Consider the following 17,691-nt stretch of genomic DNA (forward strand, 5'->3'; position numbering starts at 1 on the left):
ACCGACCTGTTTGCCCGGTAGGCAAACTGCGGAGGGTCCAGCTGGTGGCCTGTAATGACCTTCAGATGGGCTAGCACCAGTCATTCGAAGGATTTCATGACCACAGACGTCAAGGCGACAGGTCTGTAGTCATTCAGTCCTGTGATGGTGGGTTTCTTGGGAATAGGGATGATGGTGGAGCGTTTGAAGCAGGAGGGAACTTCACACAGCTCTTTGGTACTCTTGGGGACTGCCTAATCTTCTTGGTCACAGTTAAGATACCACGGTTTATACAAGTTTCATTTACTATAACATAATGATAGAGAACTATAATAGCTGAATGTATTTGCTTTGCAAAGAATAAAGCATGCGGAGGATGCGGGCATCGATCCCGCTACCTCTCGCGTGCTAAGCAAGCGCTCTACCATTTCAGCTAATCACCACTTCTTGTCAATGACACAGGTTACGTTCAAGTGTATGTATGCACATAAGTAAAACCATTACTTCAATCACAGGGGATCTGTTTGTAAAACCGCATATTTGATACTTACAGGGTAGGCCGTAGATCTGGTCCTGGGATTCATAGCCTTTGATTATGGACAGTCCATCTGGGGCCTCCCCACTTCTCCTTCTGGGATGGATGTACTGATGTGTGGCCTCAGGTCTTTGGTACTCTTGGGGAGCGCCTAATGTTCCTGATCAGAGTTAAGATACCACAGTTTATACAAGTTTCATTTACCATAGCATAGACATATAGATTATGTCTATGTTACCATAACATATAGATAGAGGACTATAACATTGTGGCGACCGTGGCTCAGGGGGTTAGGAATCGCATCTGTAACCGGAAGGTCGCCGGTTCGATCCCTGGGCTCTCTGTCCTGGTCGTTATGTCCTTGGGCAAGACACTTTACCCTACTGGTGTTGGCCAGAGGGGCCGATGGCGCGATATGGCAGCCTCGCTTCTGTCAGTCTGCCCCAGGGCAGCTGTGGCTACAACTGTAGCTTGCCTCCACCAGTGTGTGAGAGTGAATGAATAGTGGTATTGTAAAGCGCTTTGGGTGCCTTGAAAAGGCCCTATATAAATCCAATATTATTATTATAACAGTGGAATGTTTTCGTTTGCGCTTTATAAAGATCAAAGCGTGTGGAGGATGCGGGTATCGATCCCGCTACCTCTCGCATGCTAAGCAAGCGCTCTACCACTTGAGCTAATCCCCCTTCTTTGCAATGCCACAGGTTACGTTCATGTATGTATGCACATAAGTAAAACCATTACTTCAATCACAGGGGATCTGTTTCTACCATTTGAGCTAACCCCCCCTTTTGTCGTGACACAGGTAATGTTCAAGTGTATGTATGCACATAAGTTAAAAACAATAAAAACAGGACCATGTGATGACGTTACAAGACGATGATGACCTGAACACAAACTGATTTATTTCAGTAATCTACTTGTGCACATAAATAAATACATTACTTGACTAAATCACGGCGGATCTGAATGTCACAAATGCACATTGCAGTGTGAGATGTTTAGTCATTTGTGACGAGGCATATTTAGATTCCAACCAAACTAAAACACAATGAGATATATATATTATTATTTTATTTACTAATAACTCACATATTTTGTAGCAAAGCGGGGAGTGCTGGCACAGCTGTTACAGAGGACTCAAAGATACTGCTGAATAACTTTTAAATGTCGCTCGGTATGATTACAAATTTATATAATTATTTAACCAGACCACCATGCTGCACCATTATACCATTCACTTCCAACAGAGTGGGCATACATGCTTACACTTTGATATAATGTGCATTTACAACAAGTTCATCAGATCATCGAATTTCCTGACATAGCCACTCCTAAAAAAATTGGCAGCTGTCTTGAATGTTTTCTGATGGATTGTTTGTAAATGAACTTATGACACTCCCTAGACTGATGGGTGGCAACAGTTTCTTTTCTTTATTGCTGGCCTTTTGCTGTTGTCTCTCCTTCGCAATTTGTTAACACACACCTGAATGCTGCAGACTAGCAAAGTACCAAAACTTCTGTGTTTGCAAAGGTGCTCACACTTGCTGGTGATCAGGTAGTCGAGTGTATTTTATTAACAGCACGTTGCTCCTACTTATCCTCTTAATTCCTACGGTAGCATTGAGAGTGAACTTAATTTTCCACTCAGTGCTTCTGCATTTTCTTAAATAAATAATGGCACAGGGTACTATGTCATGTGATTCTGTTCATCTGAGGTCATATTTACCTGATTTTAAGACCTGCTGAAGACCAGATAGCATACTAGTAATTGTTTTATGTCCTGATATGTAAAACCATAGGATTGAAACGGGGTGCACCTTCTTTTTCACATGACTACATTTACAGTAAAAGAGCTACCTGTATTCCAAGCAGTGACTGTAGAAAACATTTTTATACAATCAGTGATTTCATTCAGTTAGCAAACTGTGCAGTCAAAGCCTAAATGTCAAGCCAACAAATCTAGCAGTACAATCAGTCGGTGCTGGTATCTCTGAGTGTCGAGAATAAGAATAAATTCATCCTTCAAAGCGTAACTCATAACTTGATTTTTACCATTCATGTAACACGTTTGGTTTAGGGATGATGAGCTTTCACTTTCTGGTCCTATTGATGCCATATAACTGAAAACACATTAACACACACAAACAGGAACAGATGCACAAACACAGGACATAGTCAACGAGTCTCCAATAATTAAAACTGAACATAGGCTCGTCACTTGCCCAAATGTACACACACACACACACACACGCCTACTCTAAGAGGAAGGGAGTGACTTCCCTTTGAGTCATTATTACTTTAAATAAAAATATAAACACATGACCTCATAAGAAATCCAGCTCAAGTGATCACCAACTTCTGCATTAAAGAAAAGATAAGATAAAAAAGCGTACTAATAAGAGCAACGAGACACACAGTGTGATTCCACTTCCACTTACTTTTTTTTGTACCAGATAATCAAACCAGCATACAGAAAAATGTTGACGGGTGACCTTAAAGCCTGTACTGATAGCATTAGCTCAATACAGAGGGCCAGAGAGCACAAGTAAGCAAGAGAGAGGAAGATCACAAGAGACATGCATGATCAGATGATAAACCTCGCCCTTAGTTACTGTTGCTATGCCTGCCAAGACTGTATTGTAGCACACAAACAGCACAGTGTTATGCACCTGTCTGGTTCAAAAAACACCAATGGATCAAAAAAAAAAAAGACAAGAGACCATGTAGCACATGAAACTTCTTTATATTAGATAAATATAAGATAACATAACCATAAGCAAACTGCAATTAATAAAACTCTATCAAGACAAAAACAAAAACAAAACAATAAATACATAGTATGGGCTTTTCCTTCCTGTACCAGTAAAATATTCTGCCCCCCCACACACACACACACACACTTTGCAATTAATTTTTTTAAATATAATCTTCACATCATTTACGTTTAATTTTATGTATCTTAGAGAATAGTTCTTCCAGTCTCTTGGAAACTGCGTACTGACAGGAAGTTGATTTGACTCGGTGTGTGGTGCCATCTTGTGACGGAAAATATGACAGGCCGTCTGTGGATTTGTGCTAATTATATTCATGTAGGAAATGAGAGAAAATTATACAAAGAATTTAATCACTGACTGTAAAAACAAAATAAACTGACAGAAGGAATTTCCACAAAACATGTACGACTGAATACAACCAAATGTTGCGAAGCCAAACATGAACACAACACCAGACAGATGTGAGTGAGATGAAACAGCATTCATTTTTATGTTATTTGGACTTACCTTGCACTAGCACAGAAAAAAAAAATGTAATTTATGTGCTGGAATATGCAGAAAATAGGTTTAAAGGTTAAACAAATTTCTTCCAGTCAGAGAATGTTGCATATAATTTAATGTTTGCTTCATGGGTAAAGTTAAAAGATTAAAACTAATAAAACTAGTTTCAAAAAGAGACTTTTTCATTTGATTACATTTTATATGATGGATTATGCAGAAAAAATAGAATTGGGCTGAAAGATCTATTGCTTTATTACCTATTCAGGTTGTGAATCATTTTTTTAAAAAAGTAACTAATTGTTTTTAACTTTGCAACCACATTTGTAATTTCCTTGTTTAAGCAATTTATCACGTTAGACAACTTTTATTAGTAAGGGATCGCGTGATCTGTGAGCTGATTCTGAATATGTGCGCAGCTGATTAAGGAGCGAGTGTCTGCGTGTGTGGCATTCTTCTAAACTTCTAAAAAACAACAACAACAACAACAAACCTAAAAACTAAATTACCGGCATTTAACCACTGAAATGGTTTCCTTCTGAAGTCCTTTTTTACACAAACGACATTTTCCTATTCATAATATGGCCCTGGTGATTTCTTTGTTCTTCTTCTTTTTTTGGTCCTTTTATTATTTCTGTAAAACATAAACAAAACATGTCTGTCTTCAGCGGTAAATAGTAAACTGCTAATGGTAATGATAAACTATCATGCACTCATGTAATTGTAAAAAAGAAACATGTTTTCATAGGATATTTTTTCCAAGTACTGCCTTTCATTTGTAAGACTTTGTCTCTCAGCTGTCTGATAAGTCAGTCATTTTAACTGCCATCATTTTAGCATGATAGCATCAAAACTGTTAACATGCCAGGGCCCCTTCTCCTTCTGGGATGGACGCCCAGATGTGTGGCCTGCGGTCTTCGGTCTTCTTAGGGACTGGGTGACCTACCTGGTCAAAGTTAAGATACCACCGTTTATACAAGTTTTAATTACCATAACATAATGATAGCGGAGTAAGAGGACCGTGTCAGCGGAAAATCTTTGTTTTTATTTGTAAAGAATAAGGCGTATGGAGGATGCGGGCATCGATCCCGCTACCTCTCGCATGCTAAGCGAGCGCTCTACCATTTGAGCTAATCCCCCCTACTTGCCACTGCCGGTTGTGACGCTACAACCCGATGATGAACTGAACACTACAAAACCCTGATACATTTTAATTCCATTGTACGTATGCATATTATAAATAAAGTACAGCGGATCTGTCTGTAAAATGCGCATTTGAAACTGTTCAAATATGAGACGCGCCAAAAAGGCAGAACTGGCATTTTTGCTCTACACATGCACATTAACTTAACAAGCGTTCCACTTCTAATCAGTAGTTCCTGTGCTTGTATCATATTCTTCATTCTGACTGACATTGTCATGACACAGCGTCATCGATTCACTGTTCGAAAGAAATGTGCACACAGTGTCCCTAATGTACCCTACTGCAGTGTGTGATGTTATTTAAAGGTTTAACACTGATGGTTAAGAGGCTCATTTAGACAACAAAGCAAACTAAAACACAATTAGATGTTCAGTTTTTCCCATTTACTAATAACTCACATATTTTGTAGCATAAAGAGTTCTTATGGCACACTGTGAAATATGCGAAGTGGCAATTATACGGACTCGGGGAGTGCTGGCACAGCTGTTAGAGAGGACCTGAAAGCTATTGCTGAATAACTTTCAAATGTTGCTCGGTATGATTACAAAAGTGTATAATTAAAAGTTTAAAAGTGCATTAAGCTGGTTAGGCATTCTGAATGCTTCAACCGCACCATGCAACAGAAATGCACTGTTTTTGTAACTTACTGAGGATATTATTTAAGGATTCGAGGATTCAGGGATTATTGATTACTACTTGATGTAGTGCCCAGGGGGAAAAAAAAGATGGGAAATGTGACTTTCCATGACCACACAAAAGCTGTAAGAGTAACTAGCTTTACTCGAATATTTTTGAAACGTTAAAATTGCTTTAAAACGGGTTGTCGGGTCACCCTTCAGGTAAGATCCACCTCCAGTTCAAAGTCTTGCAAGACCTTCGGTCAGAAGTGATCATTTGATGGAGCTGGGACTGCACAGTTTATCAAATTTTAATCTGGATAAGCTCAATTAAATAGCCACAATTTTGACTATAGTCAAAAACATCTTGGAGGATGCGGGCATCGATCCCGCTACCTCTCGCATGCTAAGCGAGCGCTCTACCATTTGAGCTAATCCCCCTGGTGCTCTCAACAACGCAGCTCAGGGGAAACAAGGTTAAATGTCAGATAAGCTTTTAGAAAGTTAAAATAATGTATCTGGAAGTGTGTATTTTTGTATGAAACTGCATTAAAGTATGTTTGAGAACTCTTCCATATCCTGTAAGGAAAGGATAGAAGTCTTAAGCCTGTATTCATTCTAATGGCAAGCAGAGTGAGACTTGTTAATGTGCAAAAAGAAGGTATGTTACATAGAATTCATATCTACTAACTTTATTTCCTGGCATGCTCCCTGTTGAAATGAAGGCCAATGTTAGATATCCATATTCAGAACCACACCAGCTGACATGCAAAAACATCTGCTGGAAAGGGATTAGATGACCTCAACAGATCTGACAGATGGTTATTTTCATATTCCAATACTACCTTGCCACATGAGATACCGCTGGCTCCTCCCTCTTGGCTGACTACTAGAGTGAGGAGTGTGTTTCTCTGTTTCTATAGATTTACCTGAATGTAACAGGAGTGCTATGAGAGAGAGCAGAAACACTTCAACATGCCACGATCCACTGTGAAACAGTGCATACGCTGTTAATATTTTCCAGTTTCTTACACATATGCCTGTTGCTGTGTGCATGCATGTTTGTTGCTTATCTCAACCACTGTTCATTCATGAAAGGCTGTGTTATGTGGGAAATCTGGTTGTTAATACAGTAGCCCACATTAAGCCCAAGCTCCCTGTTGAAATGAAACAAATAATAATTTATAACCAAGTGATGCAACATGGAAACTATTATTATATTAATATTAGATTTACCTGATTTAAAAGCATTATGAAATTTTCCAGTTCAAACATGCACTTGAAAGTATGCCTTCAAAACCTTCTGCCAAACACACCAAGGTGTGTTTAAAATTGTAGAAAACCTGTTTTTTAACAAGACCATTATCTTTCATTTAGCCTAACCAAGCCTAAACACAGTCAATGAATACAAAACAGAAGAGAGCCTTTCTTCAGAATTTTATCTACTTTTCCCTCGCAGCAAGAAGGTCCAGGTTCAAATCCACCAAGCGCCCAGGGCTTTCTGTGTGCAGCTTGCACACAGATACCTCAGCTTCCTGCCATAGTCCAAAGACATTCAGTTAGTGGGGTCAGGTTACTTTGTGATTATAAATTGCCCATAAGTATGAATGTCAGACCTGTCCAGGGTGTACATCACTTCCCGCCTGTGATAGGCTAGAAACAAATTTCACCAGTTTATGCGCACTATTAGCAAACAACTTGGGTTTTTTTTTTTTTTTGGGGGGGGGGGGGGGGGGGGGGGTTGGTAGCTATTTAAATAATTCATAAATTTCATTGATTCTTACATTTGATAAGCTAATCTATCTACTTCCCCCCAGCAACAGCAGAAGAAGCCCCTGGGGCAACTATACTCCCAAATTTAAACTAAGCTAATCTCTCAACACATTACAATGAGTTTTAATCCATAAACATAATGCATTTAATTACTACTAACAAGAGGATAAATACAGTATTAAAGACCACCTGAAACATCTTATGACAGCTGACACTTTTTTACTTAATCAAAAACAAACAAGTAACTGTAGTCTCAGTAGTGTAAAACATTCACTGTATCTTTCAAACAAAATCATTTTTAAAATACATGTCGTATAGATAACATGGTTATGTGCAATATTCACATCACTATGTACCAACAAAAGTATTGTAACAGTATTTTTTTTTTTTTTTTTTACATTGAATGTGAACAAAACAAAATGTATAAACTAGGCAAGCATAACCTAAGTTCCACTTTCAGTTGGGTATGTAATTTAAGATGGCATGTTAGTCAGCCTCAGCCAGTTGAAAAACATTCAGAAGATGAAACGGAGAGCCTGTTTATTATGTTTGCTACATAAAGCTACTGGCTAAGATTTCTAAGTAGGCCAAGGTTGTTGAATAAATCTTGTGTGTATCAACAACCCCATAACAAAAAAGCGACAAGGAAAAAAAAGGAGCATGCCTCGAGGTCCAGGGTAAAAGGCATTGTCATGACATGTATATTGCACGGGAATAGTCAGCATGATGGAGATAATGTATAAACTTACGAGTGAGATGCATACAAATGCAAAGATGTTTAATGTTGGGTTGACGCATCTCTTTTCACAGTATTCATCAGTGAAAGTTTCAAATTCCTTCCCCCGTTTGTCTAACTTTGCAGAAGTGAAATGTGACGCTGCAGTTGGGCAGCTGACATTGAGCTTCTCTCTACAGCTTTCCTAATTTAATCTGTTACACTACTATTTGTGCCACATTTTAAGTGTATAACTGAGTCCAAGCCTGTAGAAGTCCTGGAGCGTCTTGCGAACTAGCTCTGACAGACTATAACCTGACTCTAAGGCTTCTATCGGCCTCTTTCATAGTGTGAGTAAATATGATTTATGGCCATGAAATCCAGATTGTAGACGTTACCACAGTGATTCTGTTTCCTCTTCACAAGGCTGAAGCAGCATTTGCCTGAATAAAAATATGACTAACAGCAGTTTAAAAAAAAATACAGCATGCAACGAGTACTAGAGGTACGCTAAAAGGCCTCCTCCACAGTAGTTAGACTAAAGCCAAGTTTATAATTTTGGCCCAACTTAGGAAAAATCTGTACTTAATATATATCTCAAGTGCAAAAAGAAAAAAAAAATTCAGTAATGAATGAAACCATTTCAGTGTTACAGTAGATAAATACTAAGTCTTTCATCTGCCATCTATTTATTGGGGGTGATTTTGTCAAGTCCTGGCCAGGCTGGGATGTAGTAACGAGGCAAAGTGCCTTCCATCAGCCTTTCCATCCACAACCCGAGGCGGTCCAGTTTGTGGTGGATCTGCAGGGTGGATATGCTGCGAGCTCGGTTGGATTTACGTGGTGGGTGGTCATCGCGGGACCTGGACCTGGACCTCCCCCCAGAGGCGGCTCCTTCATCCTCGGACGACTTGCTGTCGAGGTCTTCCCCGGTGTAGACGGGCTTAAACAGACACAGGTACTTTTTATGACCGTTAAGTGCCAGCACGTAGCCGGTGTAGTCCATCTTGCGGTTTGCCCCTTCGTCGTCATCGGCATCAATCTGCATTGCATCTTGGGTGTACTCCAGCAGTGTGTTCATCCACTCGCTGTGCTTGTCAAGATTCAGGAAGGAGAAATGTAGTGTCAGGCTCCTAGGAGGGTGCAAACAAGATTTAGAAATATGATAAACACACAAAAGAAACTCACACATACACTGGATTTAAGTTACTCCAGAGTGAATGTTTGTTTTACCCAGTGAAAGAATAGACCTCCTTGGCAAACTTGCTAAGGAGGATGTTCTTGGAGGCATCAGTGAGCACTAGCACTATGTTCATGTGTCCTGGCCTCAGCTTCACCAGGTTGCTCATGTAGGTGATATCTGTCAGCTCAGTCACCTCCACGAAATTCTTCTTGGGAGGCCGACTAAAATCCACAGAAAAAAAACGCAGAGCTGAAAAACATTTTTCGTGCATTTCACTCCCACAAGCAACAGAGGAAAAATTATAGTCTTGCCTTGATGTACTACTGCTCCCTGATGACCCATTTTCTGCTTTTGTTCCATCTTTTGCCTTTGGTTTTGTCTGCTTATCATCACTCGAGTCACTGAAAAAACACGGAGAGAAATTCCAAAAGGCATGAACAGGAATAGCAGAGATTAACAGCATTGCTACTTTACCCCCCCACCCCTCCCTCCTGGTTTTCTTTGTACTGTTGAAATTACCGAAACAAAAAATGTGTACATTAAATCAGCCAACCTGAAGGCCTGAATGACCACGGTCCCAAACAAGATGAACAAGGCAGAGAAGATGAGGGACAGAAGGGGCATCATCTCACGCCTGCAAGTCATCAATGAGACACAGTGTATTTAAATCGCTAATGTGTACTCCTCCGTATCAGAAAGAGAACGTACGGGGTGTACTGTTTTCAAATTAAACACTGCCGTAGTAGCAGTTCAAAACTTCAACAACTTCTGTTCATAAAAAATAAAGTTTGTTCTACTTACCAGTTGTTATGCAGAATATCATCAATGACTTCAGAGAGGTAATCATAAGATGCATAGATCCATCGGATTATAAACATCTACAGAACGAAAGCATTAACAGGGCTTGGTAGAACTGGTGGTTGGTAAACACAGGAATCTTTGCAGATTGCAGGGTTCAGACTTTAAATTGTAAATGAAAGATGAACGTAGTTAAGGTAATATCATCCATTAAATTAGAAATCTCTTTGCTATCTTCTGAAAACCTAGGAAATTAGACTATCCTATCGTAGCCACGTGTGAAAATACATCCTGTTTCAACTTGTGTTTTTCACAGAATGTTATTTACAAGACAAACATCACGCTTTTTAAAAAAAATGCTTGAAACTGAAAATCGAGACCACAAACTCATGAGGGAAATATTTACTGATGTCATAAATTAAGTTAGAAGTAATGTTGTTTTCTCAAAGGCTTCCATATAATAAGACTTCCAATCAGTCGCCCCCTGCTGGTCATTAAAAAAGCTGCAGTTTTCAGGCATTTCTGCACTGGTTTCACTTTTCAAGCATAAAGGCTACATCCATCTTTAGATACAATCTATGATTGATACCCATGATTTCCACTCAAAGAGAACATACAGAGGCAAACTCATTGTTGAGTTCAGGCAGCATGGCGTCATGGATGAGAATGGATGGGTCCTTCTGTAGTCGCTCCAGCTCCTCTTGAAGACACTGCTTGTCTTCCTCACTGCCGTTCCAGGCGGTAACTGGCTTGAAAAATGCTTTTCCTGCAGCATTACGTCGCTCAAGGATAACCACCTGAACACACACCCCAACACATCCAAAAGAAGATGGGGGATGGGAACCCAAGAAAAGAATTTATAAAAAGGTATAGCTTACAACAGGACACTACACTCTCAATACAATATATGACACTCTACCTGTGGTTGCGACTGCACACTGTCCTTGTTTTGTGTGAGGATGTCACAAAGCGGTTGCTGTAGCCGTTGGTAGACATAGGCAAACCTCACAACTTCCCTGGTATTGGTAGAAGCAAATGAGAGAAACGCCTGATTCCCAAAGGAAAAGATCTCTTCATCACCCGTGATCAGCAGGACACAATATCTGAAAGGAGGAGAGACGTTACTGTGAATGACAAAAATATGATTTTACAACAAAACCGGTGAACTTGCTTAGAGTCATCAGGAGTAAACAGATGTTTTCCTACTTCCTGCGTCTATGAAACTGTTTGACAGGACAAAGCTCATCAAAGAGCTTCTGATTGACCAGCCGTGGTGCGAGGAGAAACTTGTTGTTTGACATGAACTCGTCAATAATTTGCTTTTTCATTCCTTTTGCCTGTCAAGAAGAAAGAAAAAAACAGAGTGAAGAGACATTTTAATCAAGGTTTTTGCATGAAGTTCACAGTGGTTTAAGAAACTAAATAAAGGAATTACTTTATTTTAGAGATGAGCGGATTGATCCTAAATGTTAATAGTATCAATACCAATAGTGGCATTGGATGGATGCTAGCATAATATCCTCTAAATTCACTATATAGTGCACTGAATTGTGTTTTTTAGGTTAAAAGTACTGATATTGGTATTGGCGCCATAGCAAAAATCGCAGTATCACACAGCACTACTTTATTTCAAGTATTGTTTTAATTTACCTGTATAATGTCAGCCGGCTTGTCAATGTTCTCTTTGAAGACGAGCATGGTCGGAGCATAAGTGTTAATATTAAACTGTTTTTGCAGATTAGCAGTCTCTGAAAGGCCCTGGTCCACATAGCCAAACTGCAAGTAGTCCTTATAAGCAAAAGCTGCCAACTGTGTAGATGCAAAGATAAGTGATTGGTATGTTGATGCACTTCAGTTACATGTAGCATAAAAATGAGCAAACACTTACTTTATATAGCAGAGGAACAGCAGGCACTTGGTCGAACAGAAGCACATGAGGCTTGTTGAGCTCGTGCCAGCTGTTCAAGAACTGCAGGTCATTCTTGTCAGTTACCTGTAGTTTAGAAAACAAATCCTTTTTAATAAATGTAGTCTAAAAATCCCTCACGATGCAATGTCGTTTTTTTGTTTGTTTGTTTTTTCATTTTTGCAAGACCTGCAGACATTTACCCGCTCCACAAGTCTCTGAGGAAGCAGATCTTCTACAAATTGCCTCAGGTGCTCCTTCGCAACAGCATAATGGAAAAATGTCACTTTGCCATTGATGACTCCGAGTATCGATGGAGTGCGGTGAGCACCGAGGTGATTGGCTAACCGTCTCTCATAGCCTACATCCACCACACCTACTCCAACACCTGCATAAACAGGATATCAAGAAAACACACATCATTACTCACTCTATACATTTACACATCAGGAAGGGGATGCATGATAATTCTGGATGATTTATAGGTTCACTCCAAACCTAGGCTCTCCATCTCTTGCACCACTTCCTTCCAGACGGGCTCAATATGGATGCAGCTGAAGCACCAGTCGGAGGTGATCTTTATCAGGTACGGTCTCTTGTAGCTGTCAGGCACAACGTCATTAACGTACTGGTTAAAGTGTAATGTGTACTTGCTGTCAGCAAAGTCTCTGTGATTCTTGCTGTTAAAGGGAAAGTTGAAGAAGGACTCGTCGAAGTAAAAGCTATCGTGGCGATGGCCATAGTGAGTGTTGCCATATGGCTGAGTATCATCCATCTGCCCGTAACGGTCGTAATTGGCACGTTTTTCCTCATTGGACAGGATCTGGATTTGCGGTAGAACAAATATAAATATATTATTAGCTTTTACTGACTCACACCACCTAATTCAAGTTTTACTTCAATGCAGATGAGGACAAAAATATTAGCACTCTGGATGAGAATTTTTCCAAACATTTCAGTTTGTATTTTGGTTGCTTACAATATTTTACTTCACACACAGAAAGAGTAAATTGGATGATACGCCTCAGTATTAACTTGATTTTACAAGCTTTGAGCATCACAAAGTTAAAGCACATCATTGCACAGCAGTGGTTTGTGCTATGACTCAATAAAAAGGTTAGTTCTTCAGAAGGTTAATAATGTTGACCCTGGTAATCTTTGTTTGTTTGTTTGTTTTATGAAGTCATACGAATCTTATGTGCATTAGGAAATAATTTATGTTTTCTTAAGAAAACTAGTATTTTTAGAAATGCCATGCTGATAATCTCTTGCTTGGGAAAATGTTGACAAAACCTGGGAATCATTTTGTCCTCATCTGTATATGCAACACACCATTAATATTATTTATAAAACCAACTAACCTCATAAGATTTAGTAATCTTTATAAACATGTCCTCAGCACCCGGATCTTTGTTTTTGTCAGGATGCCTAGAGAAGATCAGTTCTATTAGCTCAGAGCACAATGAGGTTTAAAACCTGAAGCCTGAAGTGTCGTGAGGAAATACTTACCATTCTTTAGCAAGACGCTTGTAGAACTTCTTGATCTCTGCCTGACTTGCCCTCTTCGTTACTCCCAATATTTTGTATGGGTCCATCTCGGGCTCAGCATAGACAAGTCCCGCCAGCAGCACATGGAGGACCACCACAATGGCCAGTGGCAGAGACAGTTTTGACCGTGCCATCACAGTTACCTTCAACACATCAGAGGAGCGATCGCCATTCATTTAAGGTGGGCAAAAAATGTTTAGGACCTATATTTTAGATGGCTTTCATATCTGAGAAACCTTTCCCTCCATTAGCTTTCTGATGATGGGAAAACGGTGAAGGCAGGCACGATATGCTAAAAACAGTATTACAGCATGCTACATACAGCACCCAAGCAAGCTAGGCGATATACGGCAGCTGAAAATCAAATATAATTATGGTGTCATGTTACAGGGCCGTGACAGTAACGTTGTTCCTCGAGGATAAACCCTTAGTGTTAGTGGCGTTGCTACAGCGGTTGTCTCAACGCGACATCTCCACGTTTCTAGTCACCTGAAGCAGATGCAGTCAGCCGGTACAACGCCACATAGTGGGGGAAGGTTTTGCCCCCTTATTTTCCCCGACTCAACGCTGAGTCGAAGCGACAGCGAAATGTAAAGGGTGTGTTCAGCAGCATCCCACAAATCCTCCAGGGCAAGCCGATAACCTGCTGCTGCTGCTGTGAAGCTGGAGCGAGAGTAAAAAAGGGGGTGGAGTCCGGTGTCGAAAGTCATTTCGGGAAATTGAGTGTTTTGTCGACAGGTTACGTTTCTTTTCGTTGTGCGTTTGGTTTAATGCTCGTCGTAACGCGATTTAAGCTTCAGCTGGCCATCGGTCGCTACCCGCGCGGAAGCGAACGCGGGGTAAATAAATCTAACACACCCTCGCTTTTTTCTTCATCCGCTGTAAGTGGACCAATCACAGGCAACGCTGATGTAAACAAGGAAATAGCTTGTGAAACCGACAAGAAAATACGAACTGTAAACGACACTCCTACAACAAAGTACCCGTTTCACTTTTACGAAGAAGTAGGATCATTTTCCTCCTTTGACGACACAGAATTAACCCGTGATCGAAAACGAAAATAACATTTTTTTAGTTACAGATTTTTTCTTCCCTGTGTCTCCAGCGTTAGCATTAAATGGACAATGGATGAAATACACAAGAAGATTCTTCAGCGGAACAGGAGTAACCTGGTGAAAGACTTGGATCCATCAAAACTCTATGATGGCCTTCTGGAAAAAGGAATTTTCACCCAGGACATGATCGATGAGATACAGGTAGGTCGTGGGACTGTGGTTTTCTTTTCCTTTTTTTAGAGGGGGAGTAAAAATATCATAATTGTACTCAATTAAGACTATGTCTCCTATTATCAGAGCGCTGGGATCAGACGAAACCAGGCCAGGCAGTTAGTCCAGGACTTGGAAACCCGTGGGAGTCGGGCTTTCCCCTTATTTCTGCAGTGCCTTCAGGAGACAGGTCAGGAGAGTTTAGCAGAGCTCCTACAAAATGGAGCTCCAGCTGTTACCCTGCAGCCCGCAACACCCACTCAAGTTGTCCGCCCTGTAATCCAGCCTCTTCCAATTCGTAAGTGTATTTCATTATGGAATATTTAATGTGAGAGTCTTTAGAGCCAAACACTTTCAGATGATAAGAATTTGACTCATCTGTGTGTCCTTTGTTTCTTTGACAGCCTCTCCAGTGGATGGTAACAAACCAGGAAAAGATGTTGAAAAGCCAGGAATCCCTTTTAGTCCTCGTAAGCTATGTTATCCATTTAAATAACAGTCTTGTAAGTTTATTTGTGCTTAATGTGTATTAATGTGTGTGCCACAGCGCCTGGGGGGGGAAAGCTAAGACCAGGACCGGACAGAGTAAGACGTGACAGCCTTCAAGTAAGCACCATTTCCGTGCTGCACACTTACATGTTTACGTGACAGCCCTTTCTGTTTTCTTTTTATTCTGCGCCTCTCTGTGCCTTAGGGCTATAAAATGGACGCGAGCCCGTGTGGTTACTGCCTCATCATAAACAACATGGAGTTTGAACCTCACAGCATGCTGAAAAATCGCAAGGGCTCCAACATAGACTGTGAAAAGCTGGAAAGACGATTCAAGACACTCAACTTTGTCGTGGAAGTGAGGACGAACCTGAGACAAAAAGTAAGAATCGGGTCTTCTGCCTCTGTGTGTGTTGAAGGGTATTAAAGATTGCGGACCTAACGGTTAATTCCACATTCCAGCAAATCAAACATGAGCTGTTGACTTTGTCCAAGAAGGATCATTCCCAGTATGACTGCTGCGTGGTCATCATGTTGTCCCATGGCACTGAGGTAAGACATGCTGAGCTGATTCTGATGTTCATTAAAAAAAAACATTGCATCCCTTCAGAATAATCAGCTGGAATACTCTGGAAATACACAGGATTTAATATTTTTTACAGTTAATATTTTAATATTTAACTGGCAAATGCCATTATTCCGGCAAGACAATTTTCTGTGATCTACATCTGACTGGACTGACATGTAAGACGATTTTTGCTAATATTTCTTTCCTTAGGTGAATCACAACCGCTTTCCTGGTGCCGTGTACGGTGTGGACGGACAGTACGTACCAGTGCAGCACATCACAAACTACCTCAATGGCCAGCATTGCCCGTCTTTGCAAGGCAAACCTAAACTGTTCTTCATCCAGGCCTGTGGAGGAGGTAGCTGTCAGAAAACGCACAGTTTAAAAATTAATAGGAACAAGTGAGGTGTAAAAATGAGCTTGTGTTTGTCCCCAAGATGAGAGAGACATGGGCTTCGAGGTGTCCCCCGATGAGGTCGAACCATCCTGTGGTGGAATGGATGACCAGACGGATGCTATTCCAATGTCATCCAGCAGCGACTCTCTGAGCATGTCCGATGAACCAGACGCCAGACCCACCCTGCCCACGCCGAGTGACATCCTGGTGTCCTACTCTACTTTTCCAGGTGCGTGTTTTTTCTTTCAAACAAAAACAGCCTTTCAGATCTATGTGTCCTTAATACCTTTTTGGCCATGTGACCAATACAGGTTATGTTTCTTGGCGAGAGACCCAGTCGGGCTCGTGGTACGTCCAGACACTGGACTGTATACTTGAGGAAAACGCTGCCACTGTTGACTTAGTCACAATGTTGATGATGGTGAGCTTCTCTTAATATATCAGAAAAAATAACTGAGGACTTTAAGAGATTTTGGCTTTAGACACAGTGATGTCTGAATATTGACTCTTCTTGTTTTAGGTTAACAACGAAGTCTCCCAAAACTCTGCAAAAGGGCTCTACAAACAAATGCCCGGTTCCTTTAACTTCCTCCGCAAACTCCTCTACTTTCAAACCCAAACGTAATGGAATAAGTGCAGTAGTCTCTTTCAGTTTCACAGCACTGTAACTTCTTTTTCGGCACAGTTACAGTGTGTGTGATTTCTGACTCTGCTGTGAATCTGCTATAACTGAATGGATGACATCTTGTAATTGTAATACCTTTCTGTGTTTTCTGAGGGTTGATGGATTCTAAATGAGCTTTTTAAAATACTGAACTATTACTATGAAAATGTTGTTCAGGTTATTTTTGTTTTAATTCACACATACAGCAGCAGCTGACAGAGGAAAGATGCACTCCATGCACTCTGCGAACCTTCAATCTACTTATGTGCGTCAGCTCTTTCACAGAGCCAATAATGTTTAACTTATACTCTTCATTGTTTTTGCTCTTTCTCCAGTTCTGGCTGTTTGTGCACTGATCATGTATAAAATGCTGTTTTGTTCATGCTGGGATAACTTTCCGTGAACTAGATATGAGTCACACATCAGACTCAAATAAAAGGAGGAGTGAGATTCTTGTGTGTTCTTTTTTTCTGTCTGTAGTAAAAGTTTAAATTATTAATTATTGTAATAATTATAAAAGAATACAATTATTAAATGAAATCTCCACTGAGAGTGGAAGCATTCACTGCTCTTTGTTTGGTCTGTTGTGCTTATGTAGGAATGAGAAAGTGTTGACTTCAACAAATTTGAAGTACTGAATCCTCTTTTAAACGTTAAATAATAATTAAACACAAAATTTTGCTTTTCTTTGCCTTTTTAAGTTTTTTATTGACAGATACAGTCAAGAAATGGCAGGAAAGCTGAGCGAGAGAGAGGGAGACATGTGGCAAAGGGC

At 40.3% G+C, this 17,691-nt stretch overlaps 2 protein-coding genes and 3 non-coding genes across 8 annotated transcripts; 1 reads left to right on the top strand and 4 right to left on the bottom strand.

The window, feature by feature from the left end:
• Positions 1-1,127: 1,127 nt before the first annotated feature.
• On the bottom strand, positions 1,128-1,200 carry trnaa-agc. Its single transcript has one exon. It is a non-coding gene; the product is annotated as a tRNA-Ala (tRNA).
• A 3,656-nt stretch (positions 1,201-4,856) lies between these two features.
• Positions 4,857-4,929, bottom strand: trnaa-agc. The gene has a single exon. It is a non-coding gene; the product is annotated as a tRNA-Ala (tRNA).
• Positions 4,930-5,978: 1,049 nt separating this feature from the next.
• trnaa-agc lies at positions 5,979-6,051 on the bottom strand. The gene has a single exon. It is a non-coding gene; the product is annotated as a tRNA-Ala (tRNA).
• A 1,534-nt stretch (positions 6,052-7,585) lies between these two features.
• LOC120743873 (dnaJ homolog subfamily C member 16-like) lies at positions 7,586-14,254 on the bottom strand. Of its 2 annotated transcripts, XM_040047833.1 has the most exons (15): positions 14,023-14,253; positions 13,495-13,676; positions 13,347-13,413; positions 12,484-12,808; positions 12,189-12,373; positions 11,968-12,072; positions 11,730-11,888; positions 11,286-11,416; positions 10,999-11,182; positions 10,697-10,876; positions 10,083-10,159; positions 9,835-9,915; positions 9,593-9,682; positions 9,332-9,502; positions 7,586-9,231 (listed from the first exon to the last, which is right to left on the bottom strand). In XM_040047833.1, the coding sequence occupies exons 2-15, from the start codon at positions 13,665-13,667 to the stop codon at positions 8,784-8,786; spliced, it is 2,376 nt and encodes a 791-aa protein (XP_039903767.1). In that variant the 5' UTR covers positions 13,668-13,676; positions 14,023-14,253; the 3' UTR covers positions 7,586-8,783. The 2 variants fall into 2 exon arrangements, with proteins under 2 accessions (XP_039903767.1, XP_039903766.1); XM_040047832.1 differs by having other exon boundaries at positions 13,495-14,254.
• A 157-nt stretch (positions 14,255-14,411) lies between these two features.
• On the top strand, positions 14,412-17,366 carry casp9 (caspase 9, apoptosis-related cysteine peptidase). 3 transcript variants are annotated; one of them, XM_040047835.1, is made up of 11 exons: positions 14,412-14,537; positions 14,639-14,789; positions 14,886-15,096; positions 15,203-15,268; positions 15,346-15,404; positions 15,493-15,669; positions 15,750-15,839; positions 16,066-16,213; positions 16,293-16,481; positions 16,564-16,673; positions 16,773-17,366. In XM_040047835.1, the coding sequence occupies exons 2-11, from the start codon at positions 14,658-14,660 to the stop codon at positions 16,875-16,877; spliced, it is 1,287 nt and encodes a 428-aa protein (XP_039903769.1). In that variant the 5' UTR covers positions 14,412-14,537; positions 14,639-14,657; the 3' UTR covers positions 16,878-17,366. The 3 variants fall into 3 exon arrangements, with proteins under 3 accessions (XP_039903769.1, XP_039903771.1, XP_039903768.1); XM_040047837.1 differs by having other exon boundaries at positions 14,430-14,789; positions 15,346-15,383; XM_040047834.1 differs by having other exon boundaries at positions 14,432-14,789.
• Positions 17,367-17,691: the final 325 nt, after the last annotated feature.

The sequence above is a fragment of the Simochromis diagramma genome, unplaced genomic scaffold (assembly GCF_900408965.1).
Source record: "Simochromis diagramma unplaced genomic scaffold, fSimDia1.1 OVJJ01000387.1, whole genome shotgun sequence".
Lineage (NCBI taxonomy): Eukaryota > Metazoa > Chordata > Actinopteri > Cichliformes > Cichlidae > Simochromis > Simochromis diagramma.

Coding starts and splice junctions, on each gene's coding strand:
- LOC120743873 (XM_040047832.1), bottom strand. CDS start 13,709: ATGAATGGCGATCGCTCCTCTGATGTGTTGAAGGTAACTGTGATGGCA. Junction 12,809..13,346: donor AGATTACTAAATCTTATGAG/GTTAGTTGGTTT, acceptor CCGCAAATCCAG/ATCCTGTCCAATGAGGAAAA. Junction 10,877..10,998: donor GTGTGCAGTCGCAACCACAG/GTAGAGTGTCAT, acceptor GTGTGTGTTCAG/GTGGTTATCCTTGAGCGACG.
- casp9 (XM_040047835.1), top strand. CDS start 14,658: ATGGATGAAATACACAAGAAGATTCTTCAGCGGAACAGGAGTAACCTG. Junction 14,790..14,885: donor ACATGATCGATGAGATACAG/GTAGGTCGTGGG, acceptor TCCTATTATCAG/AGCGCTGGGATCAGACGAAA. Junction 15,405..15,492: donor TAAGACGTGACAGCCTTCAA/GTAAGCACCATT, acceptor TCTGTGCCTTAG/GGCTATAAAATGGACGCGAG.